The sequence below is a fragment of the Acanthaster planci genome, linkage group LG14 (genome assembly GCF_054643075.1).
Source record: "Acanthaster planci isolate LZ-2023a linkage group LG14, COTS_SCS, whole genome shotgun sequence".
Classification (NCBI taxonomy): domain Eukaryota; kingdom Metazoa; phylum Echinodermata; class Asteroidea; order Valvatida; family Acanthasteridae; genus Acanthaster; species Acanthaster planci.
Genome location: NC_141790.1, coordinates 5,960,455 through 5,976,761, shown reverse-complemented (window position 1 = coordinate 5,976,761; position 16,307 = coordinate 5,960,455). Strand labels below are relative to the sequence as shown.

At 41.3% G+C, this 16,307-nt stretch overlaps 1 protein-coding gene and 1 pseudogene across 22 annotated transcripts in view; one reads left to right on the top strand and one right to left on the bottom strand.

Moving 5' to 3' along the window:
* atg4b (autophagy related 4B cysteine peptidase) overlaps positions 1 to 16,307 on the top strand; it is a 122,585-nt gene that overhangs the window by 79,620 nt on the left and 26,658 nt on the right. For 20 of the 21 annotated variants that reach the window (XR_015427596.1, XR_015427589.1, XR_015427593.1 and 17 more), the window contains 2 exons: positions 7,449 to 7,591; positions 16,196 to 16,252. Coding sequence is in view for 6 of the 21 variants with exons in the window: in XM_087145304.1 (XP_087001430.1) it covers positions 7,449 to 7,591; positions 16,196 to 16,252 (200 nt within the window). In the remaining 15 variants the exon portion in view is untranslated. Of the gene's footprint in view, positions 1 to 7,448; positions 7,592 to 13,794; positions 13,953 to 16,195; positions 16,253 to 16,307 lie in introns of all 21 variants that reach the window. The other variant, XR_015427595.1, reaches the window with a different exon arrangement.
* LOC147796786 (uncharacterized) lies at positions 3,428 to 12,218 on the bottom strand (annotated as a pseudogene). Its single transcript, XR_015427676.1, has 4 exons — positions 11,916 to 12,218; positions 4,759 to 4,894; positions 3,844 to 4,368; positions 3,428 to 3,556 (listed from the first exon to the last, which is right to left on the bottom strand). The product of XR_015427676.1 is annotated as an uncharacterized LOC147796786 (transcript).

The window sequence follows — 16,307 nt, the reverse complement described above, 5'->3', positions numbered from 1 at the left end:
TACAAATCGTCAGTCTTCTCCAACTGGGCCTGTCCTTATGCAGCAACTGGGCTGTTTTCATTTTATCCACTAATTGCCATAGTCATATTCCTTTGGCGGTTCTGTGACCAACTTTGTCAATAATGAAAGGTGTGAAGTCCATTGCATTCATTACAGCTGTCGATTTAGCTGTGTCTCTGAGTCCCGTTCATTAGTTGGTTAAAAAGGACATAAAATCTGCTTTTCAGCTGCTGCCTGTCACACCTTCCATCCATGAGCTTCTTGGTTTCCCGTTTTAAAAATAATTTCACCATGCTCACCCTTGGCTGTTCTATCTCTGGTGCACTTTTTGCAATCATTAACACCTTTAAAATTCCATGTAAGTGAGTTTTGGAACAGCCTCTACATGTATATCACGTTACTTAGATTTTCTTTTTTTGTGAATCCATGGAGCATTGTGACATACTTATCAGTACTTTAAGGACGTTTGCATTCAGCTCAGAGTACCACTCAGAGAAGCCGGAAGGCCCTTGTCAAATACCAGTAATTACATACTTCAGTTTGGGGATTTTTACGGTAATAGTAAAATTTGTGTGCCATGGGATAAGATCATTTGCATGGAGTTTTTTGTTAAGGGAAACTCTGTCCTTTGTTGGCTCATTCAACTCCTGTCGTGCTATTGCTCCAGGTGGAACATTTCATATGAATTTTTGTGGTCTATAAAAACGGGATTTGGACAAGTGGACCACAAAACGTGGTGTCTCTACACACTCATTCCCCACAGTTCTTTCGTCATAACTTCAGACTTGCTTTTTAAAACAAAATTATGTTTTTTACAGGAAGAACAAGATTTGAATTCTCCTTTGGATAAAGATTGAGAAGTCATAGCCTCCCTCAGTTTTAGATTAATTTTCTGGTGTGCAGTGCATTTTGTCATTGGGAAACTGGTAAATGGTTAAATTTTACAACACTTACCTAGTACTCTAGGCTCGCCATTAAGAACCCTTTAAGTTGCCATGAAAATTGTTTCAATGAATAACAAGTTTGTTTTATAAGCTTTCTTCTCATGAGACAGTTGTTGTGATTTGGGGACATTTTTTCCCATCAATTTAAACTTCAAAATGTTCACCCAATAATCAACCTTGTCCCCGTATCAGGTAAAGTGGTTTGCAAGTTTGCCAACAATGTTGGCCCATGTGTGGGGGCAAGTGTGGGGGTAAGTGTGCCCCATTGGTTCGGAAAGCTGCCAAAGTTCTGGTTGGCACCCACTCATTCTGGTTGAGCTAGTGTTTAACTTCGATCAGTTTACACCTATGAGGGTGAATTTTGGCAAGCCTGCCAAGATGGTCCTGTGTATATGTGAAGTGTGGTGAGTATGTGAATAAGTGTGCCTGTTTTTTCATGAAGCTGTTCTGGCTAGCACCCACTTGTTCTGAATGGTCCAGTGTTTATAACTTTTATCAGTTTACTTGGTAAATGGTTGGCAAGTATGCCAAAGATTTGGTTCCCGGGTTAGTTACTACCGCAGAATTCATGGTTGGATGGATCCAGCAAAAGATTTCTTGGTGATGAAATTATTGACAGGCTACCGAAGGTTATAATTCAGTTAACCACAAACAATGGCTAATGCCCTTGCTGGTACTGTCCCATATCGTTCAAGCCTTCCCACATTGGTGCAATGACTGATATGAAGTCACTCTTTTTAATGCTGTCATGCTCTTGGTGTTTTGGGGATTTTTCGCATTGGCAAGTTTGCCACCATTTCTGAATCCAACAGCGGCTGCTTTGGATTTTCCACTCAAAACTTAAAGCAATGGGCTGTTGGCGTTCAGATGCTGCTCAAGTTTGTTTGCCATTTTAAACCATGCTAGCTGCTCAGTATGTAATTCCTGTTATAATGAGCAATTTGCCAGTGTCCCAGTCCATGTCACTTGTTCTCACTCCTTGTTTGCAAGGGAAGTGTGGATCATTGTGAATTATAGCATTTGCAGAGCAGCCACCAGGTTGGGGCACAGTCCACTAGTACGTTGGAACGGTCAGGGTGGAGCCAGACTTACTTACTATCCGAATTTGACTCAATATGGCCAAGACTGGCTACATGTATGTTTAGCCAGCAGTGCAGACAAGAAGCGCAACTCCACATCACTACGATACAAGCCGGAATCTTCTAATGGTTGCTTCTGTATAATTATTTATTTGGCATACAGGAACAACGACAGCATTCTGAAAACACAGAAACAGAAAGGGGGCTTAATTACGAATTTAACTCCTATCGATAACTTTAACTATTCGCTTTCCCCAGTGACAAGATTAACATAAATATACATTCTACTAGAATATATGTTAAACTACGTCCGATACAACTGAACTAGTCGCTAAACCAGATCTCACCGTAATTAGAATAAAGCTAAAACTAAAATTAGTGGGCCAGTCATGAATAAAGCAAACAGAAGACAGAGTGGAAATCAAACCATTGACGTGAGAAAGTTCAGTCTAATTTGTGTGTCAAGTGTACAAACCAGGAGTAAATATTCTACCAATACCCAGACTAAGAGAAATTGCAAGCAAATCTAATGTATTTCTGCATTAGCAATCATTAATGCAATCTTATTGTATTGTACAGTTTAATCTGTTAAATTTCAATCTTAAATAAAATTGTTCCTTTAAATTGTTCTATTTACCTGAAGGTTTTCTTCTCCCGGACTTGTACCGTTAATCGGATACAACGGAATGATTCAAAAGCAAAACAAAGAAATTCATTGTTATTTAGTTGCGCGCGGACGCACACTTTTGCATGCTCTTACACAGCAGTCCAGCTGTTATTCAATCCAGCCAGCAACTTTAATGTGGAGACCATCTTGGCTTGATGACTGACTCTTTGAGTAGCTTTCAACTGCATCTTTTTCAAGCTGACATCCCTAACTGAGAAAGCAATTCAAATTGATGTTGACATTAATCATATCATAGCCATGAGATCCATCAGCTGTTGAGTACATGTATTCGCCTTGAGCAGATTATATGCACCCTTTCATTGCTGAACAAACAAATGACAGGTTGTTCAACAGAGCGCCATCTGGTTGGCAGCAATGTGTCTATGATGCATGGATTTCTTGAGCATTTGTGAACCTGTGAAATGTTTTAACTAAGGAGACATCAGTGCTAGGACAAATGTGCCCTCCCTTGGTCCTACCCAGGTTGGATACTGTTGGTCATTTTGAAGTTTACATGTACAGTGATAGTAGGAGAGGCAGTATAGCTTTTTGGCATTCAGTCACTGAGACAATCCGTCCTTCCCTCATCTTTAAAGAAATAATGCACCTGCACGGTACTATCTACAGTACCAAACTTACATCATGAATGATTACTCAAGCTGACTAATTTACACAAGCTGAAACTTAACCAAGTTGCACCTGTTGTGAAGTTGTATTCAGCTGGATAGCAGATTGATCTAATCAGGTATGTGGATGACATGGCAGGGTCTGTGCACACTACAGATTTGAACTTCGATGCGGTAATTCGGCCTGCTCGGTAGAGATACATGGCTTGCTGATGGGTGTAGCTCTTCAATTATGTTGCACTGAAAATTAAAAGATTTTATAAGGTTTGAAAAAAATTCATACATCTATTATGACACTTTACCTAAACCTATACTTTATATTGTGACAAGGTGCAACCTCAACTTTGTGTAGTAGGCCATGTCTGAATTACTTGGCTGCAGTCTCAAATTACACAGGAGTCTTTGGTAGTGGCTATGGCAAGTTCCCATAGAGTCATGTGTAATTCAGTAATAAGCCATGGCCAAGTCATTTGGATGTGGCCACACTAAATTGTGCTCAAACCAGTGAAGCAGGTAAAACAACTTACCATATCTACATGTACATTCATTGTCATATTGCAGTATGTAGCTTCACATTTGGCAAGAAGCTCTGGGTATGACAACTTTAGGTTTTGGGCTGAGTAGAGCTTTGTTAATGGCTCAGCATATGCAGGCACTAGAGACAGTATTGCCGATGGTACACCTGTCCCTTTCAGCCGTTCAAAAAACTTGTCAGTGTCATCTTTCGTTGGTGGTGGTATGGCTTTGCTAGAATTCTTTTGTACTGCTGCAGAGGTGGTTATAGTCAATCCTGCTTTGGGGCTTGCAGAAGTTTGTTACTTGCTTCAGCATACATGCAGTCACCACTGGGTCTTTTTGCTGGCTTCATCCGCTCACACAATTTGGATGTGCAACTAGATGTTTTCATTTCCATGCTTTTTGACACAGCAAACCAAGTTGTTGCTACATGAGAGCATACCTCAGTAACTCCTACCTCAGTAATAACAACTCCATCCTCTTGGATAGCCACCCATACACACACAGGAGGATCACTGAGTCTCTGCATAGTGTATCTGAAAAGTTAAAAGGGGTGATAGTGAAATTAGCCTTGGAATATATTGACATTGTGACCACCATTTTAGGAAGATTTAACAGACCAGCCCCGTGCATACAGGGAACAAGTTGGCATGATGGAGGCAAATTGTTGCCTAAGAGCAAAGTGCACATGAGTCATTCATAAACTCATTTAACATATATCTAAATACTGAGAATAGATGTATTCAAAACACAGAAAATTTCATTTTGTAAGAAGTGTCATGACTGTTGAAATAAACTGAATTGTCACAACACAATATGTACACAGTCATGATAGTACCATCACTCAACACTCACCAGCTTGCTTTATGTATTTATATGAGACCCATCAAGATAAAGTTAAATGCCAAACACAAAATGAGACTTACCTTTGAAAAAAATCACAGAAACGGTTGTTGTCCAACCTCGCTTCATTGGCTGATTCCACACAAGATTATTGTTGACTTTCCCCAATATTAAATTTTTGTAGGCATCAAGGCTTTTGTAAGCCTTCATGGCTTGCCCCTATATGATGAAAAGAAATTAATAAGATACATGTAGATGTCTGAAAATGCCAACTTGAGTAACATTTCAACAATGGCGTACAACTCGATGCTGGGATCAGATATGGACAGCATGTTCCAATGCTTCTCAACTTGTCGGCAAAAGTTTATCAACATTTTCCAACAAATGAAGACCAGAACTGTTGGTTGGTACACCTTCTGCCATGCTTAACAGAATGACAATTACCAGTTTTGATACAGACCCCTCTACTTCATTATAAATGTTAAAAAAAAAATTTTTTTAGTTCAACCATTTCCGTGTACACGTACATGTACACTACATACAGCAAAGTGCAGATGAACTTGTCGCTAAATTTTTTGACTCCCAAAATGTCGCCACCCAAAATTTTGGTAGAATTATGACATCATTAAGATTGAGGTAATTCAGTTTTTCTGAAGTGCTCTCATCTTTCACAGGGTTTTGCATTACCAGGGCCTTCTGAAGAGATTTGACGTATGATCAAATTCCTTTGCCTTTTCCTTGCCCCGTGCCATCCTAATGTCAGTGCGTTGTCTGCTGGCCCTCCTTTTGTGATGTAACATCTTGCAATTTCACCTTGCTACACACCAAGGAGTGATCTGTGTTGCATTCAGCACTTTGGTTGGTGAGTGGAACCGGACATAGAATAGATTGGGGTGTCTGTTAAGTATAGTTATAAAGTAAGCTGATGCCAGTGCTTGGATTGAGGTTGTCGCCAAGAGACTCCGTAATGAAGCTTTGTACTGAAGAAAGTGTTACTGATTTGGGGACCATGATGGCAGCAGAGCTCTGGCAGGCATTGTCTATTTTTGTTAATTTTACCAAGTGCCGATCTTACCCAAATAGGTCCACGAGGAGTTTTGATCAGCCTCCCCCTTGCAATGAATCACAAAGGATGAAAGTGGCTCTCTTTCTGGAATGCTATCAGTGGATGAGCCGAGGTTAGCCTAGAATTTGTCCTTGACTTCTGTCGAGGAAGTCAATGTTGGTGCATAAGCACTGATTAGACTGACTAATCCCAGTGAAGGGCGGAAATGGAGAGATGAGATTCGCTTTGCTCCTATTGGTGGGATGGTGGATCCCACTAGGCTATCCCTGACCACAAATCTTTCTTTGTGTTCCCTAGTCTGATGTGGTGCTTTTCCTGGCAAGAAGATGGTAAGATCTCTATCAACCTGTTCTCTTGAAGGAAGACTGTGTCCTTCCTCTAACAGCAGAGCAGTGTTGGATTAACGTTATAACTTAAAGCGATATCCAAGCAAACACTGAAAAAATGTCAGTGTCCACTTTGTTCAACCTACCCAAGCAGTCAGTACAATATGCAAATTTCCCATGCACCCCTGTTATTGGATGATAAAGTCTTTATAATGAATAACAAGATGAGCATTTGGAAATTTGCATATTGTATTGACTGTTTGGGAAGGTATTCTCTAGCGGACTCGGCCCACATGGATGGGGGGGAGGAATCTGATGTCTCTCTGATGACATTTCTGCACCGAATGCCAATATCAAGTCAACGTTGAGTCAGTGTTAGGTTGACGAGATTATCCTCAAACAGTTAGATGATGTCAACGTGACAAGGTGACTGTTTATTAGTTCTCAGACGTCCAACTGGCATTAAGCCACCATTTTCTTATTTTGTTCCAGCCGACATTATTTGATGTTACTTTTCTTACACATTGTGGTCAGGCATTTTTGATAGAATGTTGGCATTTTGCCAAAGTTGACTGCAGCCATGTTTATATAACAGGTTTTGCCTTTACACAACATATACTATATTAATAAACACTGTACGCTCAGTGCTTGTCCGAGAGCTTGCGAAAAAAGTCACAAGCTTACTCGGCTGGGACTCGAACCCATGACCTCCTGCTTACTAGTGCAGATGTCTTAACCACCGAGCTTGCCGGGGTCGGCTGGCTGGTCCGAGTCTAGTGAAGCAGTGGGTACCGCGAACTATTTTTAAGATGTATTTTTGCGTTGGGGAAATCTTAATTTATATAACAGGTTTTTGCCCTTACCCAACGCATATATTAATAAACACTGTATGCTCAGTGCTTGTCCGAGAGCTTGCGAAAAAAGTCACAAGCTTACTCGGGTGGTCAAGCTCGGTGGTCGAGTGGTTAAGACGTCTGCACTAGTAAGCAGGAGGTCTTGGGTTTGAGTCCCACCCGACTAAGCTTGTGACTTTTTTGCAAGCTCTCGGACAAGCACTGAGCATACATCTTGAAAATGTAGCCATGTTGTAGAGTATACACGTATAAAGCTACATTATTCAATTAGATTGCAGGACTTTTTGCTCTACAAGGTTTGTGATTGACCATCCACAGCTGTCCAATAAATGTGAGAATACCACCACTGACATAATTTCCTTGTAAGGTCATCAGATATGTGTGCCCTTCGGTGCCCATTGATAAAAAAGAAGGCCAATATGTTGGACAAGGTTTTTCTGTTGTAACGAAACATGCATCTACAATTTTGGTTGTATTATAAGTTAATTTTTCAGTGCAATTAATTTTTTTCTCTATTAATTTTACAGGAGATGAACTTATTTATCTAGACCCTCACACCACGCAACCAGCCCTCACAACAGACAAATGGGGATTCCTGCAAGATGAAGGCTACCATTGTGATCATGCTTGCCGTATGAATATCCATAATCTTGATCCATCCATTGCACTGGTAAAAATTTCATTGAATCCTACCTTCTCTTCAAATGTCTACGTGTATTTCCTCTTATTTTGGATCATCTTACAGCTAGGGGGATTCTGCGCTTCCTCCAAGAACTCAGCCTTTCCATGCCCGATTTTTTTTTAAATTTTAACTTAGCCCGCATATAAAAGCATGCCTTATCAAGTACAGAGATGGAATTTTAACTCAATCTGACACATGGTTTTGTTGCTACGCACCATTAACTCGTTCGCGCCGGGAAGCGGTAAGAGCTGCCATAAAAATTGAGATCCCTCAGCCCGCTTTTCAGCTATTATTCTCGGCCCAAGATCCCCTCAAAAAGTTATTAGGGTTAAATACCTCTGATTTGAAAGCCTCCTCACATTGCTGGCAGAAACTCTGCTTATACCCTTATGATAAAGGGTGTTAGTCACAAGCTACCGTGATCTTTTTGTAAAATGACCATCGCCAAGCTGTCATCAACTCAAATGAATAAACATCAGAAAACCTATACCCAAGTTATCCTTATTTATATAATTAATTTACTAAAAATGCTTATCACAATATTTGTACAAGATTAAACAAGAAAATTAAAGTATTGTCTCAGCCTGGTTGTTAAATCTTTTGATGAAACCTCAACGATAACCTTTCAAAATGTTCTATTTTCACCACACAGATCCTTCTCCCAGTATAAATTGTTACATTCTCAAACCATACACATCTGCATAACATCTCATTTGCATACCTTCAAATGAAAACCCTTTTTCACTCTTTAATTTAATACCACTTTGGGTTTTTCAGTATCTGTAGAACTAAAAATTTACTATATTCCCTGTTTTTAAGCCACTTCTCATTGGAATCGCCCCTTCTATGTACTGCAACAAAAGCATTCCTTTGTTATTGTTCACCCTGTTACTTGTGACTGGTTTTATGCATGGTATTATGCCTGGTCATGAGGGTCTCAACTACAACACTGATCAAGAAACTAGGACACGTTGTTCTTATAAAGGTTTTTTCCCAAAAAAGGAAAGCCCATGTGTTACATGATGTGCATTCTACATGGAATCACCAAAAATTCACTGGTCTACTGCCTGCAACCTATGCAGATTACCAAAACATGTGCATTATTTTCTAGTCAGTTACTCCATTTGCTAGCTTCTCAATCACTCGGCATTTTGCCCTCATTCACTCAATACTTTTCTATATGGCACTACAATATGGACGTGCTTGTCCTACTCCGAAATTTGTCAAGAGTTTGCTTGTCCTACTCCGAAATTTGTCAAGAGTTTGCTTCGCTACCTTTATTATATGGTGTTATTTCTTGATCAACCCTCCACTCTTTCTATTCTACTTCTATTCATTCCTCTAAACGGAGAGACTGTTCCTTTGTTGCTGATATTTGGGTCATTTTGACCCTTCATTCAACTTGTGTTGGAATTGTCAGGCTGCTTCTTGGGGCACACCTAGTTTATCCCATTGGGCCTCATTTCTAGGCGCTTGTTGCCAGTCGGCTTCTTCTATTTGTGCATAGTTGTATTTGCATTTCAGAATAATTTAGAGGAACATGTATATGTATATATACATGTATGTGTGTGTGGGTGTAAAGATATATATATAGAATTTAAGGTACAAGCTTTTTGCCCATGTCTGTTGGGTGCGTTGCTTTTCCTTTTTCCCCTTTTTTTTTGCATTGGATTCCAAGTTGGGGATGTGTCTTAACCACTCGACCACCGAGCCTGCCTGGTTCGGCTGCCGTTCCAAGTCAAGTGAAGCAGCGGGTATCACGAACTATTTTCAAGATATATTTTTGCATTGGGGAGATGTTAATTTATATAACGGGTTTTGCCCTTACCCAACATATATTAATAAGCACTGTATGCTCAGTACTTGTCCTAGGGGTGGCGAAAAAAACCTCACAAGCTTACTCGGGTGGGAGTAGATCAGCACTAGTAAGCAGGAGGTCATGGGTTCGAGTCCCACCCGAGTAGACTTTTTTTTGCAAGCTCTCAGACAAGCACTGAGCATACAGTGTTTATAAATATATATATTGGGTAAGGGCAAAACCCGTTATATGAATTAACATCTCCCCAACGCAAAAACACATCTTGAAAATAGGATTTTGCTCCCACCCCGCTTCGATTTTGCTCACATTGCCAGCTAGGGATCGCTCAGCTCGGTAGGAAAGTGGTACGGTAGTTTCGGTCCTTTTGAGCTTCGGGATTAGGAGAGTGTGGTGGTTTACTATTCCCTATCCATCATTTGGGGTGCGACCGTGCGATACCTTATTTGCTCCACTACTGTACTGTTGAGCATGTGAGTTTACTCTTCGAGCAACGAGTTCTTCTTGCGACTTGCATTCGCCACACCTATGACCAGAGCTATGTGCGAACTCTCACATTACGGGCCTTCTTTGCACTTTGAGCATCGGTGGCCCATCTAACACTCCCCTACTCCCTTCAGAGTCTGCCATTTAAGAGAGTGCTCAGGTGACTCAAAGCAGTTTATGCCTTACCATTGCTTCTGACTGCTCGGCTTGCCATCTGGTCCAATAATGCCACATTATACAGGGTTATTTCAGTGAGAGCAAGTCTCTCCCTACTGGCCTTCTTCAAGCTTTGAGCATCCCCTCGGCCCATCTCTGCTTCAGTTGGAGCATGTGTGAGATTCCCCTTTTCGCGGGGCAGCCTAGGGCGGGACTTGGCATCCTTTGTGTAGTTACTCTGTCTAATTCCACTTGTTTGCACCGCATAATTACTGTCCAGATTGAACTGGTATTACCTTTGACATATAGCAACCCACCATTATTGAGAGAGTGTTCCCCCAATGCCATTGCCCACCTAGCGGCCCGCTGCGGTTCAGTGCCTGCAGCTGTTGCCACTTTTTGTGAAGCATGACACATAGCCCCAGGCTACCAGACCTCCCAGAGCTCTACCGCTAACAGTGACCGTAACTTCCGAGTGCACCACAGCCGGGTTTGACCAGGCATGACCCGCCCAACTTCGTGGGAAGAATATCACCGGGTGCTTTTCTTACCTTTCATGTTTGGTTGGTTTTGGAGAGCTGCGAAGCAAATGCGAGCCTATTTGATACCAATTTCTGTCTTCTGTCCATTGAGCCATCCTCAAATGTTAAATTTTTTCTTTGGAGGTCCATAGGTGTTAACCACTTTATGCTGGGGCATTTTTCAATGTTGATATGATGCACCAAGTAATCTTTAGGCACTACTCTAAGTTGACAGGTGACCTTCATTGACACCTGAGTATTTCAGCCAGGCCAGCAGCCTTGTAAACAGAGCCCATATTGTGCGCTGTTGTATAACTGTCTTTTGTTCACGAACCTGGCTTAGTGCACTGCTGACCTCTTTTCAATTGGGGCCAGATTAGCATGCAGCGGTGCTGTGTGGCTCATCGCTGCGGTGGTGGAGCGCTTTTGTCCCCGGTGGTAATCCGCTCGCTCTCAATGCCCCAAACCCTGGTATGCCGTTTCAAAACAAGGCTGGATTATCACCACTTTTGAGAGTGAAAAATGTCGGTAATGCCCAGCAGCCTGGTCTTTTGTTCGGAGTACGGTCTTTTGTTACAGGGCCCTGTTTCCTTTGTCCGAGGTCGGAGATCCCGGCCACCCATATAAACCATACGTCTCCGATCCCGGAGTCCCCGGCAGGAAGTGGTTAAAATGTGGCAGTGAGTGCTTGTTTGCTTCCTCTTGGAATTCAATTAGTGTGTAAGTAGTCTTATGTGGCATTAATGCTTACAAACTTATGAATTTAACGAAAAAATTATATAAAAGTTGAATGTTAATGTTTTGAGTTGTATTGTGTACTAGCCCTGTAGTACATACATATGTACTGAACACTCCTGTAATGTGTAACAAACAAAACAATAATTCGCAAAGACTAACTCGATTGTTTGAATCTGAGGTTTAATAAATAAGAATTCTTAATCACATCAAATTTCAGTTTATGTGTCTTAAACCTCATTCTAGAGAAAATCGCAAGAGTCACAATTGTATCCTAACACGGCAGGTGTTTTGGAACTTGCTCTAGTTTTGAGTAAAGCTTCCAATAGAACGAACCTATAATTTAGAGTCAATTTATTAATTGTTGGTCAGAAATACAAGGCTACCAAAAATATGGGGCAAGAGGAACACCTGTCAAATAAAATAGACCCAGATTTTTCAAGAAAGAATGGGAATGTTTCAAATAAATATGAAATGTAAAGTATAGAGTGACCTGGTAAGCAAATTCATACTAAAAGTTGCACATTGAAAATACAACTCATGAACACTTCACAATCACATTTTATACAATAAAATTATTTGAAATTCCAACCCATACCTTATAATAAAAAGGTGTTCTGTGTGACGACTCAACATCGATCCCGGATCAAATTTCGAGCATGGAACTAGTCAGAGGTTGGCTGTAACAAATAAATTTTAATATAAACTAACCATCCTCAACATGACAAAGCAATATACATATTCACACTAGAACAACATTTAGACATTAAAAGCAACTATAATTAATTAGAATGTATGATTTTGGACTCACCAAAGCATCATAAAGAAAAGCCAGAAAATCCAAAGACGAGTTGCAACCAACAACAAGACGATTCATGGGGCGTAACTATACCGGTAACCCCCCCCCCCACGAAACAGAAAATTCAGGAACAAAAATGAAATGACTAAAAAAAGGTCTTCATGCCATGGTGGTTGGTGCAGGAATGAGCCCCACAACCAAGAGTCAGTCATTATAAGGCAACAAACCCATTACATAATCAAAAGTCAAGGCCTAGCTAACAGATCCAGCCAAACTAATAGCTCCAGGAATGTCATTCACTAAGAATCAAACCGGTATGCAAATTAAATGCTAAACAAATCTAAATAAGTGACCAATCGACCTGACAGCTCAAGTCAGTCGGTTACAGTAATGTACTTGCATATGTATAGACAGTGTTTAGACACATACAAATGTACATGTACAGTATGTGGGAAAATTGTAAGGGATGGGGGGACTCCATGTGACAGAATGGGATGTTTGTTGGGGGAGGGGTATCTGTAGGAGGAGGATCATGGGAACAAAGTAAATGTATGTAGAAAGTGGATGAAATGCTGGATAAGGTTGGCGTAATGGTTGGGCTGGATAAGTGGGATGATGAGACAGCCAGAGTAAGAAGTCAAGGGAATGATGGGGAGGGGTAGAGTAAGAAGTAAAAGGAATGATGGGGAGGGGGCAGAGTAGGAGATGGATAGGATGATGGGGAGGGGGTGGAGTAGGAGATGGATAGGATGATGGGCAGGGGCGGAGTAGGAGATGGATAGGATGATGGGGAGGGGGAAGAGTAGGAGATGGATAGGATGATGGGGTGGGGGCAGAGTAGGAGATGGATAGGATGATGGGGAGGGGGTGGAGTAGGAGATGGATAGGATGATGGGGAGGGGCGGAGTAGGAGATGGATAGGATGATGGGGAGGGGGCGTAGTAGGAGATACGATGATGGGGAAGGAGCAGAGTAAGAGATGGACAAAGATGATAGAGGGGTGGAGAGATGGTACATGTACATGTAGATGTGGGATATGGAATGATGGGGGGAAGGTGTAGAATTGTAGAGGATAGGATGATGGGGGGTTGGATACAAAGTGCAAAACTGCATGTGTACTTAAATGGGAATTTTAATTATGCACCCTCCATCAAACTCACAAATGCACTGCTTATATAATCATCCAGGTCTAGTCTGACTGTACTGGACCCACATTCTTTAGGCATTCTTCTCTCCTGTAAAGAACTGAGAAGCCTTTGGACCCGTATCTCCCTTGTTGGTGGTCTTTGTTGATTTACTTTTAAATGGCAGGTGCCTTTAAACACACAGCACTAACTAGGTTTTTTCTCCTAGTGTATAATGAATTTTATCGCCAAGGTTGATAAAATATTTTGTACATCTGTATTGAAGTCACATGTCAACCAATCTTGTAAAAAATTTGGATGAAGCTTGGTTGGTATACACCTGTAATTTAGTAACCATATTTGTATAACTTGGATGTCTCTTAACATAAGCTGTTGTTAGGGAGCTTGTCCAAAAGGTAGAACTGCGGTTTGAACGCGGACACCACGGTTATCTCAGGTCCTTAGCAACCAGCCGACTGTCCACTTCCTGTGCCAATTTACCATATCAAAGGAACTGACTAACAAAGCCCCCCCCCATTTTAATTTTACACCAGGCCCAGCTAACGGAACCCGACCGCAGCGGCTGCGATTGACCCTGAGGCATTTGGTTTTGAATGGTTGGATTCTCTTCTCAATGTCTGCCAGGACGGTCCATGACTTGCAACCTTACAGCAGAATGGAGAGCATGAGTGCCTTGTAGAGCCTAAACTTGGTAGGGAAGCCGATGTTACTCCTCCACATCATGTTGAGTCTGACAATCACTGCAGTTGCTGTGGCAATCCAGATCCAGATTTCTGCCATGCACAATTCATCTTTGGACAGTGTAGCTCCTAAATGTTTGTATGATGTTACCTCCTCCATGATTTACCGTTCATGATACTGTTGGCACTAGTGTTGCTTAGAGAGTTCACTATGACCTTCGACTTCTCTGTACTCATCTCCATACTGTATCCGCTGGCGCATTTGATCAAGTTGTTTCCAGGTCTTGGAGCTCTTGGTTGGTGCAGTTCATGAGGTCAATGGAAGAGCTTTCCCCGTACATGTCAATATTCGTACACATACATAAGTGACATTTTGATTTTAGAGCTTCAATGTTAGTGGCCACAAAGCCAATGCAGCCGTTTTTGTCCAATGTCACTGTGATTGGAGAAAGTAGCAATGTGCTATAGACCACTGTGTATCAATAACTCTCATGTTTGGTCTTCCCTTGAAACGGCACTGGTCATCTTAAGGTGTCTTTCCATATACATTTTTACGATGCATTGCGTGTTCATGGACAAAAATTTCGACTACATTGAATTGACATAACACAAGTTTGTGGTGTGTTTGGTCCTCGAAATCGCCCCCAGAGTGATGCTGATGGATAGGCAACGCTTGGCCAAAGTGTTAACGCGCATATGAAAAGGCACCTTAAGATGACTAGACAGTATCGTTTCAAGGGAAGATTAAACAGGACCATTGGTGTATGTGTTTCCTGACCTGCTCTCCTGGTAGCCTGTTACGTGATTCAATATGCTGGAGACCTTGACCCACTTCTGTCATCGACATTCAAGACTAACACATCCAAGAGATCCAGACATTCAAGACCCATTCAGTCTTATCGTGGATGAAGCCACTTTTAGTATTCAAGATTCCACCAGTATCCGATTGGTGACTTTGTCATATGGGCGAACACACCACGATTTGCAGGCTCCCATTGGACGATCGCTGAAGTTGCGCGTTAACTTCCGGTTCCATGGTTCTATGTAAACGGCAATCGATGCGTGTAACTCTAGGTGCAGTGCATGTGCAGTGGGCATGGTTTAAAGTGAAGTGATGTCACACTTACAAACCGGATACTTTGAGTCATCATTTCCATTCCTATCATCAGAGACTCCATCTTTTGATATTCTTCTTCCATGTACCCCTTTGTGTCTCTTCTACCTATGATGAATTCAACTCTCTGGAGATTGTATTTTGCTTGTTCTTAATAAACATCTGGTGAACTGTGTGAAGTTGCGTTTTCCTGACTGAAATCGGTTATCGTAATTGGTTCCTGTTCCTTGGGACTAAACCCTGGGTTGCACATTCTTAAGTAACATTTCCATTGTTTATAAGTGACAGGTACATGCACCAACAGAAACTGGTTTAATTTCTCATTGATCACTGCATTGCAATGGTATAGCGCAAAGGCAAGGAGGGGGGGGTGTGGCCATGCCCCCTTCCCCTGGTGATTCTTGTGCAATTTTTTGTTTAACTTACCTGTTCCAAAATGACTCCTAAAATCATTTTGATGATGTACACCCTTCAAGCTATCAAAAGAAAATGGTTGTGTTCTTGTTTTCATTTTTTTTAATGCGATTTAAAATTTGTCATCATCTGATTTGGCAAAACTTACATTTACGTACAACTTGCCATTTTGTGATCAGGGTTGATGATACTGTGCTATGAGACCACGAGGGGACTTGTTCCCCCAAATTTGATGAAACACTACACAGTCCAGTCCAGAAGAGACTGCAATTTGAATATGGTGTATGAATCATATTGGAGACCCTATATTTAGTAGAACAGTAGGACACACTTGCATATGTTTACTTGTGTTATGTTGTCAGTCGTGCTTAAATAATGCAGTGTAAGCCAGTCTTAAATTAGAATGTACATTCATGTAATAGCAAATACTCCCTAGGTGCGCAAACTGTGCATTAGCCCCTCTGACAATCCTCAAACTCTGAAATTTGTCCATACACATGTATGTATACTTATTAGCATACAGTCTGAGTAATGCAGGACCACTGAGGCTTACCTGGTATGTCCCACATTAAGATGTTAATGCCCACCTTCCACCCTTCCCAGAAAAATTCTGGCTTTGCCACTGTCCAATTGTACCACACCATTAGGGGGCTGTGAATGTTGTATGATAAAAAGAATATCTGAAGTGCCTTTTGCATAATTTTTTAATGTTTTGATTTTCCATAGGGATATTATTGTCACGACGAAGCTGACTTTGAAGCCTGGTGCAAAGATATACAGCAGGTAATAACTTGTACTTTATGTGTGAGTTGTCATTTTGGCATCTTCAAATTTCTTG